The sequence below is a fragment of the Halichoerus grypus genome, chromosome 13, assembly GCF_964656455.1.
Source record: "Halichoerus grypus chromosome 13, mHalGry1.hap1.1, whole genome shotgun sequence".
NCBI classification, from domain to species: domain Eukaryota; kingdom Metazoa; phylum Chordata; class Mammalia; order Carnivora; family Phocidae; genus Halichoerus; species Halichoerus grypus.
In genome coordinates this window covers 74,253,550-74,271,939 of record NC_135724.1, presented here as the reverse complement: position 1 = coordinate 74,271,939, position 18,390 = coordinate 74,253,550, and the positions used below count along the sequence as shown (strand labels likewise).

The window sequence follows — 18,390 nt, the reverse complement described above, 5'->3', positions numbered from 1 at the left end:
GAAAAATACTGTCTAAAGAAGACATAAAAGTATTTTAAAAGAAACAAAGAGCAATCTAGGGTCATTCAGTATAGGAACAAATAATTCTACATTCCTTAAAAGCTCCTGTAGTATTGCTATACTATAGTAAAGTAGAATAATTCATGTTTGTGATAATATCCTAAGTAATCAAAAGAAGTTTAAATCACACTTAGTACCTTCTGTTTAAGAAGGCAGAAAATGTGTAAGATATTTTAGAAAATTTCACATCAAAAAATGATTGAAATTTAACAAGGGCAAATTTAACAGTTAATGAAGTAAGTTTGAGTTAACAAGAAATTCACAAGAACACCATAGATCAATTAAATATTACTGTAGCAATTTTTCATGGAAACCATAGTGACTTTGAAATTAACTCATAATTAATACCCCAAACACATTTTAGTCTTAACTTCAATATTTATCACCACCATTCCTAGCCCCCAAATATTAATTGAACCATAATAAATTTCCATTTCTGTAGGTAAAAGAGGGTCAAACATCAGCAATTTCGCACAGTTCAACCTAAAATCTTTACCAAAATTAACAGTAAAACAAAGGGTTTGCATTTTATCTTTTCTTTCTCAAGCCCACCCTCTATTGGAAAAAAGCTAATTATTAAATAATGAAGACCCAAAACCCAATCAAAATGAATATGAGTCCATAATAATTTATTATGACATCTTCTCTCTACTCCTCAAAAACAACAACCTTATTTATGCTGGACAATCGCAACTCCACAAACATAGCTCCAAAAAGATCTCATAGGTCTGGGCTTAAGCACTATAGTTTTTCACAGATACCACAATTGACCATAATGCTGAAATGTGTGTATGCATACTTGTTATGTTCATTTATAAATATTAAAAACATAAAATAGACTTAACAACTAATTGTCAGAGCCATGAAGTAGCGATCCAGATAAATATAATGGACACTTAGGTTTTTAATTATGTAAAACAAGTTGGCATTCAGTCTGTTTTCAGATTCAAAATGTTGTATTTTGGTTTTCCTTAAAACCAGGAACACCTACCTTGGACAAACTAAAATAAGGAATCTTTTGTCAGTGGAAAAGAAAGTTTATCTAATCTAGTCAGTGTTGGTATGCCAACATAGGATACAATAAAGTTATCCCAGAGTGTGCAACAAAGTTTCCTTATGAGTTTCTTCCTTCCCTACCCCCAGCTATTATCTTTCTAGTTTCAAGTCTATGTATATTGCACATTGGGAGAGTACATACCCAAAAACAATGAGTCCCCACAATGACCTCCTGGCTCCCAACTCCACTTTGACTCTATTCCAAATGTTAACTGCTCTCTAACTCAGAATTGCCTCAAAATCTGTGCTTCTACAAGTCTCAGTCCCCTGACATGATATAAATCCAAAATATTATCACCCACAAATTAAATAATGCTAGAAATATGGGTGCATTCATGAATGGACATTTACTTACATAATCAGAAATAAGCTAGAGAAATTTCAGTCCTTTAATAATCCAAACGGAGAGATATCTACCAGCAAAAAGCTGATGGGCAGCTCTGGCAATTGTCAGCAAGCTTACTTCATGTACCTTTTCTAGAATGCTAAATTTATTACACAGAAGGTATAAGCCAAAGGACGCGATTTTCTGGTTTTTTCTTAAAATACATGCTAAAAGCACAGAATGCTCAAAATAACGAAGACAACATTCTAACACAATAAATAACAAAGGGCTCAATCAAATGAGAATATTTTAGCTACAAACACCTAAAAGGGGAGGGACTAGCAAGAAAGCTCAGGACAAAAGATTCATGTAAATCCTGAAAATGTCAGTTAAATGATATAATTTTTATAGCTTTCAATAAAACTACATGGTTTTAACACATCAATAAAAGCAAAGTCTTAAAGCTGAGACATACATTGTTATTAATGATTTAATGAATTCACTGTGGAAGCAAAAGGTGACAGGGCCGGCCAGGATTTCAGGTTTTCTCTTGCTTCCACAGGTGTTTTCCACAGCATGTCATCGCTGTAATTGATGAGCAAAATGAAGGTGGCTGCTGGCGCCCTTTTTTGAGGTTGGGCCAATTAAACTCTGTAGCCTCTCACACCGCCATGTTTACTGGCTAGCTCCTGAACACTAAAGGTGCCAAATCAGATTTTCTCATCACCGACTTCCTTCACTTCTTATCAAGTGTATCAACCATTCCCAGCTTCTCGAATGTTCCTGGAAGTAGTTTTCTATAGATGACCATTCCTTACCAAGCTTACAGAATCAAAAATATTTCAGGCTAAAGGAAATAAAGATTTACTCCAGGGGTTTACAACCATGGTATTGCTGTACTGATGTCAGGTGATCAGTCATGAGATGTGTCACAGATAACTGTTAACTTTTTCCCCTTTTTTTTCAATCGAGGGGAAGTTCATATTATACAAAATTAACCATTTTAAAGTATACGATACAGTTGCACTCAGTACATTCACAATATTGTGCAACCACTACCTCATCACTGGGACTTTATTTTTAATAGGTGCATAGTTAAGATTACCCCTTTAACCAATCACCCTCACTCATAGTCCATAGGGTGTTTCAAGAGGGTGAGAATGGGCAGAGATAAACTTGCAAGTTAAGCATCTCCAATAACTGGCAAGTCAGAGAATCTTGACAACTGGTTGAAGATCACTGACCATCTTATTCAATAAACGCATTACATTTTTTCAAAGATTCATTCATTCAATTCCTACTCTGTGCCTATGCCTTCAAAACCTTACACTGGGGGGCGCCTGGGTGGCTCAGTCGTTAAGCATCTGCCTTCGGCTCAGGTCATGGTCCCAGGGTCCTGGGATCGAGCTCTGCATCGGGCTCCCTGCTCGGCGGGAAGCCCGCTTCTCCCTTCCCCGCTCCTCCTGCTTGTGTTCCCTCTGTCGCTGTGTCTCTCTCTGTCAAATAAATAAATAGAATCTTTAAAAAAAACAAAAACAAAAACAAAAAAAACCCTTACACTGGTAGAGACAGACACACTGACAGTTACAGTACAGGGATGACTATAGCCCATCAAGTACGGTCAAAGGAGGGTGCAGCCAGCTATGCCCAGCAATTATAGAAGGATTCACTAAGGAGGAGAAGACTGAGTTAGCTCTTAAGGTTATGACCAGTGGCAAAGGAAGGCAAGCTACAGAGAGTACAAGGAGAAGGTATTCTAGGCCAAGGAAGGAGCAAATGCAAAAGCACAGGCACCTGCTGAGCCATGGCCAGCTTCACTGTAGGATACAGTCATGCAAAGAGGAAACATGTAGTAAGCACATTTTATGTGTGAGGCACTCCTTGTATACATTTTACATTGTATCCTCAAAGTCACACTAAGAGCTAGGTGCCATTCACATTGAGTAGAGGAGACATGTGAAGTACAGAGAGGGTAAATAATGGCTACACAGCTTCGAAGTGGCTGAGCTGGACTTCAAACCTAGGCAGTCTAGCTGCAGAGCCCATCCTCTTCATCACTATACAATCTACACCACATTTTTCTTTTTTCTTCTTCTTCTAGTAAAATTAACCCCCGAAGGCAAGATCTTTTATGATGGAAACTACAGTACCGCACAGCACACTGAAGTTGAACAAATGATTGACATGAACAATGAGTGGGCACCACTACGAATCCCTGGTGGCCTCTGAACAAATGAGGGCATGAGTGGCAAGCCATACTGAAAGATCAGTAAAACTTAATTTATTTCTTATTCTTTTAAATTAAAAAATACATTAAAACAAGTTCTCATATTTGTCCCATAACCCAGTCATTTTCTTGCACAACCCCTAACCCAAGGTGTGCTTACCCACTTTGAAGAACTCTATGAGACAATGGAAAGACACAGTAGGGTTTTAAGGAGGTGAATAATGTGAACAGATGTGGGGAGGGGGGGTTAACAATTACTCTAAAAGGAGTAAGAAGGAAAAACCAGAGGAAAAAAAGAGACTAGAAAAAGAAAAATCATTAGGATGCCATTTGCAATAGATCCATCAAGTGATAATGAGGTGCTAACCTATAACAGTGGGGAGTCAAATACGAAAGATTAAATGACATGCCCAAGGACACAAGTCATGGGAAGGGCCAAAACTAAAACCTGGGTCTCTAGGTTGCACTGATCTGGGAATGGTATACAGAACGGATTTGCAGAAAGACCTTTATCATGAAATTCGTGAGACTTCTCTTTATAATTACTTTTTTTAAATTTTATTATGTTATGTTAATCACCATACATTACATCATTAGTTTTTGATGTAGTGTTCCATGATTCATTGTTTGCGTACAACACCCAGTGCTCCATTCAATACGTGCCCTCTTTAATAATTATTTAATAATTACTTTTGTCCACAATGTCTGATTATTTTTAAGTCTAATTTTATACTATTATAGAAGCTGTGGTCCAAAATTAATAGTATCATAATAACTGGCATAGCATAGCATTCAGGCAGGTAAGTATGTAATTTAGTAAAGTTAAAATTTGAGACTTAGCTTTCTAATCCAGAAACAAAATACTTTACCATAGAGAAAGTACAGGGATTTGAAATACACTCTTCCGTAAAAGTAATAAACTATTCCAAGACACAAATTTACAGGATGGAATCCTTACAAGTGAGCTTCCAAACAAGTTCTTTAAATGAAGCTCCATCAGAGAAGTCATTTAAGAAGCCAGATTCACGTTATATTAATGTGACAAGTATAACAAGATAAATACATCATATGATTCTCAAATGACATAATTAATGTAGTTTATGGGACATATTCCTATTAATGATCTTTTCTTATGTGTGAACAGTAAAATAACATTAGATAAGCAATGAAAAAATCCAATCAGCAGCAGCTTTCCTGCAGGTTTCGACTGCAGTCTTATTTACACAGTGTTATCTGACACTAATCCTTGGATTTTAAAGAGCAGAAATCACTTCAGAATTGTAAACAAACATGTTTCTATGAGATGAGCATTTTAATTACTATCATTTCTGCAAGTACAAGATAAAAATAATGTGCTACATGATAGCCTCTTAATGTGTAAACAGGGGAAAGTATATTTTGCCCGGCCAATAAGGTTACATTAATAAAAGGATCATGACACTGAATCAGGAGTCTGGTCCATGGATTCTGGTAGTGTGTCTTAACAATGACTGCCATAGATATCTTGTGGAAAGTATGCCTGTCCCCTTTCTTTTTTTTTTTAAGATTTTATTTATTTATTTATTTGACAGAGAGAGACACAGCGAGAGAGGGAACACAAGCAGGGGAAGTGGGAGAGGGAGAAACAGGCTTCCCATGGAGCAGGGAGCCCGATGCGGGGCTCGATCCCAGGACCCTGGGATCATGACCTGAGCTGAAGGCAGACGCTTAACGACTGAGCCACCAGGCGCCCCTGGCTGTCCCCTTTCTAATATTCTCTACGGAAGACCAGAATTCAGTGCCAATATATTCTGGTGCTCTTTAATAATCCACTATAGTCTAATATCTATGAATCAACTGAGATATTTTGAATCTTTTTACATTTAAACTTCCGACTATCTCAGAATAAGAAAGTCTAAAACTACAAGTTTTACAAAGTAATAGTTCTTATTTACTTTTACATCAAATACTTATTGAGAGGGGTGACCGGGTTGGTTAGTCAGTTGGGCATCCAACTCTTGATTTCGGCTCAGGTCATGATCTCAAGGTTGTGAGACTGAGCCCCACATAGGGCTCCGTGCTGGGCTCCTGCTTATGATTCTCCCCCCCACCAAAAAAAAAAAAAAAAAAAACTTACTGAGCAACTACACTATCCTTGGCACCAAAAAAAGAGGTATGAGATATGGTTCCTGAACTCAAGGAGCCTGAAGTGTAATTGAGAGACTGGATACACAAATAGATTTGTTTTAAAGTTTGCTATCAATTTAAAAGACAATCAGCCTAAAAGAGCATAAATTCTAAATGCTCCAAGAATTCAGAGATAGATAAAATGATCGTGTTTCTTCAAGAAGAAGGATGGGGAAGAAGAACATCTTGGTCCAGTATCCACAGATGCGGGAGCAAAGCTATGGCAAACCTTCTTATATACTGAGATCACCTCAGCAGTCAGGCTTTATCTTTCTTGGATAAGTTCTCAAGTGTAATGGTGAAAAACACACCTCTTGAAGAAACAAGGGCTGGTCCAATCCTAGCTCTGACCCTGCCATGCTGTGTGACTCTGGGTAAGTCACCGTACCTCTCTAAACCTGTTTCCTTATCTGTAAAATGCAACTTATAACACCTACCACCTCACTGGCTAAGAATTAAATGAATGCATATAGAGCAAGTAGAGATGCCTACAGGCATAGCACAGGTGCTTTAAAAATGGTAGCTGCTATTTGCATGATATTAAATGCCATTCTTACCATGATGCAATCACAATTGCACAGAATCTTACTTTTTAGGGTAATTACAGGGCTCTTGGTGGGAGGCTTTGGAAGACTGGGTCCTAAGCTCCTCACTAATTCTGAGGGTGGAACATGATTAATCATGTTGTGGTGGTTTCTTTGGGAAAAGTTAGGAGACCCTAACTGAATATTTCAGAGTGCACATCTTGAATTTTAGTATTTAGTTTAATTCAGCAAGTAAGCAAAGAGGACTAAAGCTCCCTGTCCATCATGTACCCCAGCTGCATGCTCAGAAACAAAGAAACCTAGGACCTATGGTTGTTCTCTATAGTTAACCCAGATTTTATAAAAGCCAGCCCTGGTGGCTGACAGGACCCCATGATAGCAAGTTACCAACCAATTCTAGTCATAAAGCCCAGCTATAGACAAATGCTATTTGGGGCAGCCAGCATTCTATAGATGGTCTTCCTAGTTTTGTTAAAATCACATCAATGCAGTATCAATTTTCATCTGTAGTGTAAATGATTTTTATGAAACAGTTTGGCAAAACACATGGCATGTGACTGTTCCACTACAAATGTGTTAGCAGAAACCATGGCAATGATCCGATCATGAGAGTATTCTTGCAAGAATAAGAAAATAAACCTAATCTTTGTAAAGACTTACTAGTGCCCTACCGGTTTTGAACACTGAGCATTATCCAAGGAAGCTTCCATTTCCAATGTAGAAGAAGCAAGAATTGTTCTCAAGCCACCACCAAATAATCATACAAATAATCATACAGTATTTGATGGCTCAGCTTATTTTTTAATCGTCTATGAACACTGAAGAATTATATCTGGATCTTTATAACATGATGGTTTGGGATTATGAATACAGTGAATAAACACAACCTTCTGGTATAGCAATTTAAGCATCACAGAGTGAGTAAATACTGCAGAGTGAATCCTAACACTTGAAACAGAATCTTCCAGAGTCCAGAAATCCACCTGACTGCCAAGAATAATACTTCCGTGGTTCAAGCAATACCAGTACCCAGAGGGGTTTCCACAGACATAACCACATGAGTTACTGCATATTGGGTAAAATAGAAAAAACAGACACTTATGAATGTATAGTTTGCAGACATCTTAAAAGTACTCATAAATACGCAATTTACAAATAGACAAGAAAGGGGGGAGCACTTTAGGAATACACAGTATCTATTTAAATTGCTTAATTATACGGTTTCTTCCACGGTTTTCCTCAACCTGACTCTAATTTTTGTTAGGGACTGGAGGGACAAGATACATGGATCTCTTAACTAAAGTAAATGGAACCAATATCACCGAAAGAAGCTCTATGATGAGAACTAATATAAAAGAGATTCTGACTTCAGGATGAGGTAAGAAATGACTTAGCGTCAGAGATCAAAAATGCATTAATTAGATATCAAAGAAAACCTTTCAATTTACCAGGCTATACTAAAGAAGGATTGTTAGATTCTCTAGCAATATAGCAAACGCACAATATCTGAGAATCATTTCACACACGATTTCTATTTCAACTCTGATGTAAAACATGGTATCACACATCATGCCACAAAGAAAGAGTCAGTTGAGCTAGTTCAAGTAAAACACCAGGCAGCTGCTAACCCAGACAGGTCAAGGCTGGGGAGGGGCACAGCACATTCAGTTCGCTGTGTTTTCCTTCAGAATGTCAATAAGAACCATGGCCAAATGAGGTATTTGAAGGGGGGGGGGGGGGGGGGAAGTCCTGCTATGCAGTGAACCACTGGGTTCACCTAACAGCGCCAGTCAGGCAAGTTAGCAAAAGGGAGCCCTAGCCAAACCTTCAGCCGCCAACAACTTAAAGAAAGCTGTCTTTCTCCCTGAGCGTCCTGGGGCAGGGACCAGTCCCACATTTAGAAACGTTATTTCTGGGACCAATAGCAATTTATTTTGATAGAACCACTGGATTTTTTTTTCTTGAGTTCTCAACAAAGGAGCCATATTAGGAAATAATCTCGCAAAAAGCAAAGTGCCCCCTCCCCCTCTTCCCCACGATCGATGCACACACGCCCGTGCACGCTGACACGCACAGACACACACACCCGTGCACAATGGCCGGCGCACGCACTCGCGCCGGCCCACGCGGCGGCCCGGGAGCCCCGCAGGCAGAAGGCCCGGCCCGGCCCCAGGCGTTGGGGCAGGAGGCCCCGCGGCCCGGCTGCCCGGGAACCAGCTGCTGGGCGGTTGTGCTGGGGATGCTCGCCCCCCAGCGGGGCCCTTGGGAAGCAGCTGCCAGCGGCTCGCAACCTCTTAACCCCTTGGGGAAGTAGGTGCTACAAAACCCACCTGCAGGGACACTGGAATGGGTTGGGGGTGCAGCCCCAAATGGCCCCCCAGAGACAGGGCGCCACCGAGTCCTTGGACTCTGGCAGCTCTTGGCTGGGTCCTGCAAAGCTAATCGTGTCGCTGGCTTCACGGGGCTTCTAAAGCAAACGGGTGTTTCTGAGCTGTCACCCCTGAGAGTCCGGGCATACGAAGAAGGAAAAACTTAAGAGGGCAGTGGACGCAGACTTGACTTCGTAACTCGTCCCTGAGGGACTGGCGCCAAGTCCCTAAAGGGACAGAGCTGCCTGTCCGGCCAGCCCAGCAAACTACGGAAGGGATGGAGGGACCCGAGGGCAACCGCCCCCAGTCACCCTTCCCTGGGTCGGGCATCAGGGCCCCGTCCCCACTCCAGGACACTTACCTTCTTCCGGGGCTGCCATTTCATCATATTTGTACAGCCGATACGTGGAACATCAAGATGCTGGCTGGGGGCTGGGGGCAGATGCAGGGCAGCAGCGACTGCAAGTCATGCTGCCTCCCTCCCACCCCCTAATTCTTTCCCATATTCACTGCGAAGGGAAAAAGCCCAGGAGAGTCCAGTCTTTTCGCCTTCAGTTCAATGAAAAGTATCCCCACACCACAAACACACTTCCCACCGGGCTAGGAAGTCCCAGCAGCAACCAGCGTACTCCTGCGAGAGCGGGGCATTTCCCCCCCCCCACCCCCCCACCCCCCAGACAGCGCCTGCAAAAGGAGCCTGCGGCAGGGGGTCTCCAAGCCTGCTGCAGAGACCCTCCCTCAGAGAAGAGACTCAGGACGAGAGCTGATGCAGAAGCCGAGCCGGGCTCCTGCCATCCAAACCCCTTTTGGCGAATTCTCCTCTTCTCAGAAAAAGATTAGACAAGCAATCAAACCCTCACGCGCAGCCTGGAGCAATTCCCAAAATTCTGGGTGTATTTCTCGTTTGTAAAATTTAGCAAAGAAAATTCCAAAGATCTGTAATCAGAGCTTCTTTACGCTGTTTTTTTTCTTCCTTCTTGGCTAACTTGGGGAAAGGATCTGCCCTTCCCAAAATGCCTACCTTCCCTGAACACTGTAAATAGGAAAACTTGGTTTGTGTGTTTAGATTTTTTTTTTTAATTCCCAAGAACCTTAGTGGGGAAAGGCTGGAAGGAAATCCTGCAAGAACCCAACTCCACAGCTCAGTCTGCACTAATGACTTCCTTCCCTTCAGTGTGAGCACCGCCTGCCCAGCTCCAGCCACACAGAGCACACAGAGTTTCTGGGTCTTAGTGCCACGACATCTGCTCCAAAGCAAAAAGTAAGCATACAGTTTGAGAGGCATCTAACAGCTCTTAAGGAATCAGAATCAGGAAAGACCTACAAAATCAGGAAACCATTTCAAAAGATGTATTTGAATTTGTGAGTTACATCAAGAGAAAAAAGGAATTGCAAAAGGACTCCAGACCAAAAGGCTACAAAATCTCAATGTATGATTTGAAGAAAAAGGATTTCAGATAGCTTAAAAGATAAAAAAATTAATCAAGAATAGACTCTGCTCCCCTGAAACAAATACATTATATATTAATTTAAAAAAAGAACAGACTCTGCTTCTCTAATCTAGGACTAATTTTATTATTATAAACTACTGCTATGGAGATTGTTTCATTCGTCTTCTGTAAAATGATTCCATCTTATTTAAGGAGATAATGTCCAAACACAAGATACTATGTAATTCCACTATTATTTGTCATCCAACATGTCTATCAACTCCTATCCCACCATGAGGCTATTTTGATAGATGGGAATATAATGGGTGGTGTAAGCTACTAGAATACTAATGTACATAATAATAGTAACTGATGTACTATGAGTCCAAGTTCCAACAATGTTTAACTTATTACTCTCCAAGTTCTAGATGCATTGGCAGGATTGGCTGATGTGGGCTATTATATGCAGACTGAACACTAACTATATCTGATTATAAATGTTATTAAAATACCTAAAACAGTTCTGAAACATTACTTTTAAGATCTTTTCTAAGGGCGCCTGGGTGGCTCAGTCGTTAAGCGTCTGCCTTCGGCTCAGGTCATGATCTCAGGGTCCTGGGATCGAGCCCCACATCGGGCTCCCTGCTCCGCGGGGAGCCTGCTTCTCCCTCTCCCCTCCCCCTGCTTGTGTCTCTCTCTGTCAAATAAATAAATAAAATCTTTAAAAAAAAAAAAAAAAGATCTTTTCTAAGCCTGTCTGAAATTCAATGGTGAAAGCATTATCTTTTTTATAATATTAACAATTATAGCTAAATGAATAGGTACTATTTCTTAAACCACTACTCTCTGCCAGGACCTATGCCTACATTCACCATCTCAAGCCCTGCAAGGAAGGTCTTATTGTTTGATGTGCCAGACGAGGACACTGAGATTCAGAGGGGTCAGGTGCTCAACCAAGACCACAACACATGGAAGGTGGTGGGGCTGGTATTCAGACCCACAATAACACGACTCCAGAGCCTACGACCCTTTCATGACGTGCATCATAGCTACCTCTCATTTCAGTAAAACTATGAAGTGTCTATGGCTTAAGCATCTATTATTTGCCAGCCTTTGTTCCAGGCACTAGAAATATGAGTAAGAGGCTGCCCCTGCTCTTGAAATTACATACAGTAGTCAGCAAATAATACCAGCAAATAACACCAATACTCTGTATATGTTCTGACATATCCAAATCATTCCACACAGCTTAACCTGGTACTAGCACGGAAAGTTCAATAAATTGCAAACCAAATTCAGCAATCTACCCCAAAATCAGCTTCTCTTCCCAACTTTCCTTTATCTGTCCATAGCACTGTCATTCATCCAGGATAACAAAACCTTCACATCATTCCTTATGTTAAGGAATTCCTCTAACATTCCTCTATCACCAAGTCCTATCGCTTCTTTCTTAGACATCACTTTCAAGTTCCTACTGCTGACATCTGAGGCCAGGGCCTCAACCAAACAAACATGTATTAAGTACCAGCTAAGTACAGAGTAACATTTAGGATAGAATGATGTAAGACGAAGTCTCTATGCTACAGGAAATTACAAAGAAGCTAGGACAAAACAGAAAACCTATAAAAAGACCATCAGGCATTGCCTTAGTCAGTTAAGCAACAAAGGAGTTATGTAGTCAGTAGGTGTTCCAAGAGTTAGAAGGAAAAATCATTGTAAACAGTGATGGTCAAGGAAGGTTTCACAAAGGAATGTGAAGTAAAAATTCAGAGGAGATACAACTCATTCTAGAGCCAAAAGCCAAGGTGCTTACCACGTTCAGTAATGACCTTCAGGATCTAGACCCTTCCACGTTTCAGAACTCCCCACTTACCCCTCTCCTGCTCCCTTTCTCAGCTCCTACCCTACTGGCCACCTCACTATCCCTAGAACATATCAAGCATATATTTGTTGCACTCCCTATCTGAATCGCTCTTCCTCCAGAGAGCGTCTTGGCTCTCTCCCTCAGTTCCTTCAGGACTTTGTTCAAATATCATATTAGAAAGGTTGTCTCTCACCATTCCTTCTACAATAATAGCACCATGACCCACACACTGTTATGTTCTATCTTCCCTATTCTGCTACATTTTACTTCATAGCCCTTATGACATATATTTTATTTGTTTACTTAATATCTTATTCATCTCATAAGAACATAAATTCCAAGGGAGCGGGGACTGTGCTCTGTTATAATACCAACACCGCATGAAAAAATACCTGACACAATAAGCAGTCTTTGAATATTTGTTGAATGAAACAATGAAAGAAAAAGGGAGAACAGTGTGAACAAAAAAGACAAGCGTACATAAGATGTATTCAAGATACACATATTGACCTCTCTAAAATATAAGGCTTCAGGGGCGCCTGGGTGGCTCAGTCGTTAAGCGTCTGCCTTCGGCTCAGGTCATGATCCCAGGGTCCTGGGATCAAGTCCCACATTGGGCTCCCTGCTCGGCAGGAAGCCTGCTTCTCCCTCTCCCACTCCCCCTGCTTGTGTTCCTGCTCTTGCTCTCTCTCTGTCAAATAAATAAATAAAATCTTTAAAAAATAAATAAATAAATAAATAAATAAAATATAAGGCTTCAGTGTGAGAATGTTAGAGGCAGAGACTTTGTCTTGTACAGCTTTGTAATCCCCTGTGCCCCAAACCGTGCCTGGCACAGCAGAAGTGCTCAATATTCTGGGAAAAAAGAATGAATGGGGCAGGGTGGGGGTGAGGGAATGAATGGTGAATGAGTCAAAAGTCCATTCCATTCCATACAAAGTAAAAGGTATTTTGGCAAGGTATGTTGGGACCAAATGATAGGGAACACTGTAAGGCAGAGAAATTTGGACTATATCCTGTAGAATGCAGAGCACTCAAGGTGTTCGTGGTAGGCAATGGCGTAACTGAGGCAGGCTTTTTTTATTTTTACATTTTTAATACATATATTTAAATTGTCTACTGGACATTACTATTAATTTCCCAGTCACCTAGTTCCATTGTTTTTTTATTTTAATTCCAATATAGTTAACCTACAGTGTTATATTAATTTCAGGTGAACAATACAGTGATTCAGCACTTCCAAACGTCACCTGGTGCTCATCACAAGTGCCCTCCTTAATCCCCATCACCTATTTCACGTATCCTCCCACCCACCTCCCCTCTGGTAACCATCAGTTTGTTCTCTGTATTTAAGAGTCAGTTTCTTAGCTTGTCTCTCTCTCTTCTTTTTTTTCTTTGCTCATTTGCTTTGTTTCTTAAATTCCACATGATGAAATCATATGGTATTTGTCTTACTCTGACTTATTTCACTTAGCATTATACTCTCTAGCTCCATGACTCCCATGTCACTGCAAAGGGCAAGATTTTAATCTTTTTTATGGCTGAGTAATATTCCATGATAGATAGATAGATAGATAGATAGATAGATAGATAGATAGATAGATAGATAGATATACCACATCTTCTTTTTCCATTCATCTATCCATGGACAGTTGGACTGTTTCTATAATTTGGCTATTGTAAATAACGCTGCTATATAAACACAGGGGTGTATGTATCCCTTTGAATTAGTGTTTTTTTTTATTTTTTGGGTGAAGCAGCATTTTTAAGCAATCTAATATGTAACAAAATATTAACCCTATAATATTAATATTCTAAGGTTGTTTTTTATATAAACCTTTGAATTTTTTAAAACTGTGTAAACTATTAAAATGCTTACCATGACCATTTGACAGATATCAAAACTAAACTTCCGAGAGGTTAAGTAACTTGTTCAATGCCACACAGCAAGTCAATGGCAATGAAAGGGCTAGAACCCAAGGCTTATAAATCAACGCCTGGGTGATGAAAGCGGAAATCTACAATTGCTTAGGGGTCAAGAGAAAAGTTTCTATTTTCTACTCTGCCTCTGATTTACTGACACAACAAAAGTTTTCAGAAGGGCAAAGCAAGTGACATGAGTAAGTGAAACACAGTCAGGGAGAAGACAAAGGGAATTGTGAGTATTGTAAACCTGAAGATACATGAATAATGTAAAAGAGGTAGCTGAGACATGACTTTTCTCAATTGATGTCACGCAGGAATATCAGTCTAACACTGCCAGAAACTCTAAATTTTCATGAGAAGCTAAAAATTTCCTGATTTTTTAACTGTTTGCTCAAAAATTTTAAAGCATCCTAACAGGTCAAACAAAACATGCCTGTAGGTCTAAATTCCATCTGCATGCCATAATTTGTGACTGCTGACTTAAGCCACTCAAAACCTCACTTTCCCATATGTAAATTAAGGGACCTACATGGTTCCTAATCTGGGGGGTGGTTTTCTGAAGGCATCTGTGAATCCATATGCATACCACCACGCATGGTCTGTGGACTAAAGAGTAATCTCCCATACTCAGACTTTGTTGGACTTAATAAAAGACAAAGTTCTTTAAACTGGGGGAGAGGGGTATCTGAGAACAGTGAGCTATATCAGGAAAGAAGACAGAAAAAATATATTTTTCTTTTTTGTTTCTTTTTTTTTTTAAGATTTTATTCATTTATTTGAGAGAGTGGGAGTGCTCAAGTGGGGGGGAGGTACGCAGAGGCAGAGGGTAAGGGAGAAGCAGGCTCCCCACTGAGCAGAGCCAGAGGGCTCCATCCCAGGACCCTGAGATCATGACCCAAGCCGAAGGCAGACACCCAACCGATTGAGCCACCCAGGCACCCCTATATTTATGTTTCTATGGAAAGACAGACTCAATCTAAAACTTCAAAGTGATCCAAGATTCTACACTCATTTTCAACCATTTAGGTGTATTTTCTTTGGATCACTTATTTGTATGGCATTTCTTCCCCTGCTGTCTGCTGAGTATTTCAGGTTTCATTCAATAGGTACCACTCAATAGAGGACCATTACCTAGAAGCCTTTAAATACCGATACTATCTTAAATCACCTTATTTATTTTATGTCTTTATTTTGCTGAATCCAAATTGAATCGGTAATTATATCTGAAATATTTATAGAATTACTATTATACCAATATACTTTCTCCATTAGTAATTATTTATATAAAATTACCAAGCTAACAGTTCAAAATGTCATAATTTAGCTTATTGTTTCAAAGATCCAGTATCAAACAGCAAGAACACAGTTTCTCAGATCCACAGCTACTAAAAGGCATTTTTTACAACTGCTTTATTTTTTAACATAGTACTTCACAAATCAGTTCTCTAAAAGCAGATATTGTAAAACAGTTTATTAAAATAGTGTTTTCCTCAATAACTACTTGCCTATTCAAATCTGAACAAAAGCAAGAAAGAGGAAATGAATGAAGAAAACATACCTTTTTTCATTGTTGTAAATTTTCTTAAGATTTCCTTAGGAATGATATGTCTGTCTTGCCTCATACTTATTTATATTTATTGTGTTTATAAGTAGAATATTCAACTCAATGTGAAACAGTATTTGGAAAATACGTTAATTTTCTTAAAGACCAAATTATTTTCAAGTATCAAGTATCTAAAGAGGTGTTCGGAAAGTAAAGGGACAAAAATAGAAGTATATTTGAGAAAAAAAAAATTTGCCTCATTAGTGATTATTTCACACAATTGGTTGCTTTCAGAATATAAAGACCTTGCTTTGCTAAAGAAAGAAAACTAAAATAACTTGTTACAGTAAGAATTCTGCCACAACAGCCAAGCTGAGGTAGGACCATGGTCCTATTCCTCAGGAGGGAAACTGTTCCACAACATCCAGAAAGGATCCCCCCTAACCTTATCCACCTCACTTCTTTCCACTATCAGGCAGTGTCAGAGAAAAAAGCCCAACTCTTTAAGTCCAACACACATTGACTCATGAACTCATTATATACAAAGGACTGTACTAGACAGCCCGTGGAAGAAGCCAAAAAAGCATCACATGATTTTTGCCCTTGAGGAGATAGCAGTCCGGTGCAGGCTGAAGGAGAAGACAGGTAGACAACTAATAAAAATAACAGTAACAACAGCAACTAACTAACACTTACCAATCTCAAGCTCTTAGCGCAAGCTAAGTGCTAGAAGAATGGAGTAACTAATGGTATATTGTCTCATTAAGACTATGGAAGCCCTGGGACACCTGGGTGGCTCAGTCGGTTGAGCGTCTGCCTTTGACTTGGGTCACGGTCCCGGAGTCCTGGGATCGAGCCCCACATTGGCTCCCTGCATGGCGGGGAGCCTGCTTCTCCCTCTCCTGCTGCTGTTCCCCCTGCTTGTTCTCTCTCTCTCTCTCTCTCTCTAGGTCAAATAAATAAAATAAAATAAAATAAAATAAAATAAAATAAAAAGACTATGGAAGCCCTAATGAGCAATTAATTCTGACTGTGGTAAATGAGAAAGGTTTTACAGGAGAGGTGGCACAGTAGCCTTTCAACAAGTAGAGAAGGGGTTTGGGGAGGAGTATTTCAGATTGAAGAAACAGAGCATGAGCCAAAACATGGAAGTATGAAAATGTGGGCCACATTGGTAAGTCATCCAATAGATCTGAGACCTATAATGCAAGGCAAGGTGTGATGGAGTTAAGGTTAGATGGCTATAAATAATATTATCTTTACAATAAATAATAACTATCATTTATTGAGTATGTGCGAAGTATTTTATATATTTTATTTTGTTGATTCTTCCTAACACCTTCATGAGGAGGAACTATTATCATGTCCATTTTACAGAAGAGGAAATTAAGCCTAAGGGTTAAGTAAATTCTCAGTATCATGACTAGAAAGTGGGCAAAAGGAAATTTAACTCAGATTCTAAAGACTTATTCTTAACTTCTGACTTAGAACATAATGATGAGAGGCACAAGGTTTTTTAATCAAGGTATTGGCAAATCCATTAGATTTTTATACTAACTCTGGAATTACTGTGAGCGATAGAAAGAATGGGAGAACAATAAAGACAGGAAGGCCAAATAAGTTTCTGTTGCAATAGCTCAGTAAGAGAGGAAGAGGCCTTGAATTAGGGCAGCAGAAACAGAAAAAGGGCCTTCTTAAGAGACATTTCATAAGTAAAACTGATTCTAAGAACCTGTTACATGAAAGGGACAGAAAGAGTAGGATCTCAAAATGTTTCATCATCTTTTTAAGAAAAGAGACACCCACTCACTGAAGTATGGATCACAGAAAGAACAAGTAGATACTAAATTCAGTTTGAGACAAAGTCTGAGGTAGTGATCAGAGATACACAGGAATGTGGAGTAGGTAGGTAGAGGTATGGTCTGGAATTAAGAATCTATATCTATAGCTATAGCTATAGATTTGGGGCTCATTCACATAATGATGATATTAAAAAGCTTTCAGTGAAAAAAAAAAAAGATCCCCTCAGGGATAGAGTTTGGAGCAAGAAGCTAGAGAGAGAGAGAGACACAGAATTGAATCCGGAGCAATGTTATACTCCTAAATACAACACAATTCACTGCCCAGTAGAGACAGGTGGAGGATCTGAGGCAGTAATGTTTATTTGGCCAATACTGCCTGATTCAAACCTTAGACCTACCATACACTAGCTGTATGACCTGGATTACTCTTTTTTTGTACCTTAATCTCCAACTCCGTAAAATGGAGATGATAATAGCCCCTACCTAAACATGGTTGTTGCGAGGATTAAATTGTATATACTTAATATATATAATTATACACACATAATATATCCCATATATAACGCTCTATGTTTAGTATTGTTGTTGTTGTTGTTTTACTATGCTAATCTGATTTTTTTTTTTCTTTCTTCATCATACCATGGATTTTGTCCTGGTTTTATTTTAAGGCCAACAAACTGCCAGGAACTGTGTTTCAATGGTATTCTCATTTTTCTAATGGGCCTTCTACTTCTGTTCATGACAGAGCAACTGGGACCAGGTTTACTCTCCTGACGTAAGTAGAATATTGGAAAAAATATAGGAAAAATACTATTTTCATACTGTTTCATACAGCAGGCAGCAGAGTACTATGAACCTCGAGAGAAGCAAAACAAATGAGGTGAGCCCTATGATCAGATCACCCTGGCTTTCTGCCTAGAGGCCCTTTCTGGACCACAGAGCAGTAAGGGGATCCTAAGCAGAACACAATGGTCTTACTGAGTTGAGGAGATCAGAATTTGAGGACAAAACAGCTGTAACATTCAAGGTAGGAAAATGGAGAAGCTGATCTCTAAGGGGGCTACACAGATAAGGTGT

General features: G+C 39.6%; 1 protein-coding gene across 4 annotated transcripts in view; it reads right to left on the bottom strand.

Moving 5' to 3' along the window:
- TTC28 (tetratricopeptide repeat domain 28) overlaps positions 1–18,390 on the bottom strand; it is a 621,832-nt gene that overhangs the window by 406,595 nt on the left and 196,847 nt on the right. The window contains exon 1 of one of the 4 annotated variants that reach the window (XM_078060815.1): positions 9,110–9,415. The exons of the other annotated variants lie outside the window; for them this stretch is intronic. Coding sequence (XP_077916941.1) covers positions 9,110–9,136 — 27 coding nt within the window. The 5' untranslated portion in view covers positions 9,137–9,415. Of the gene's footprint in view, positions 1–9,109; positions 9,416–18,390 lie in introns of those variants that run through there. 4 annotated transcript variants of the gene reach the window in all.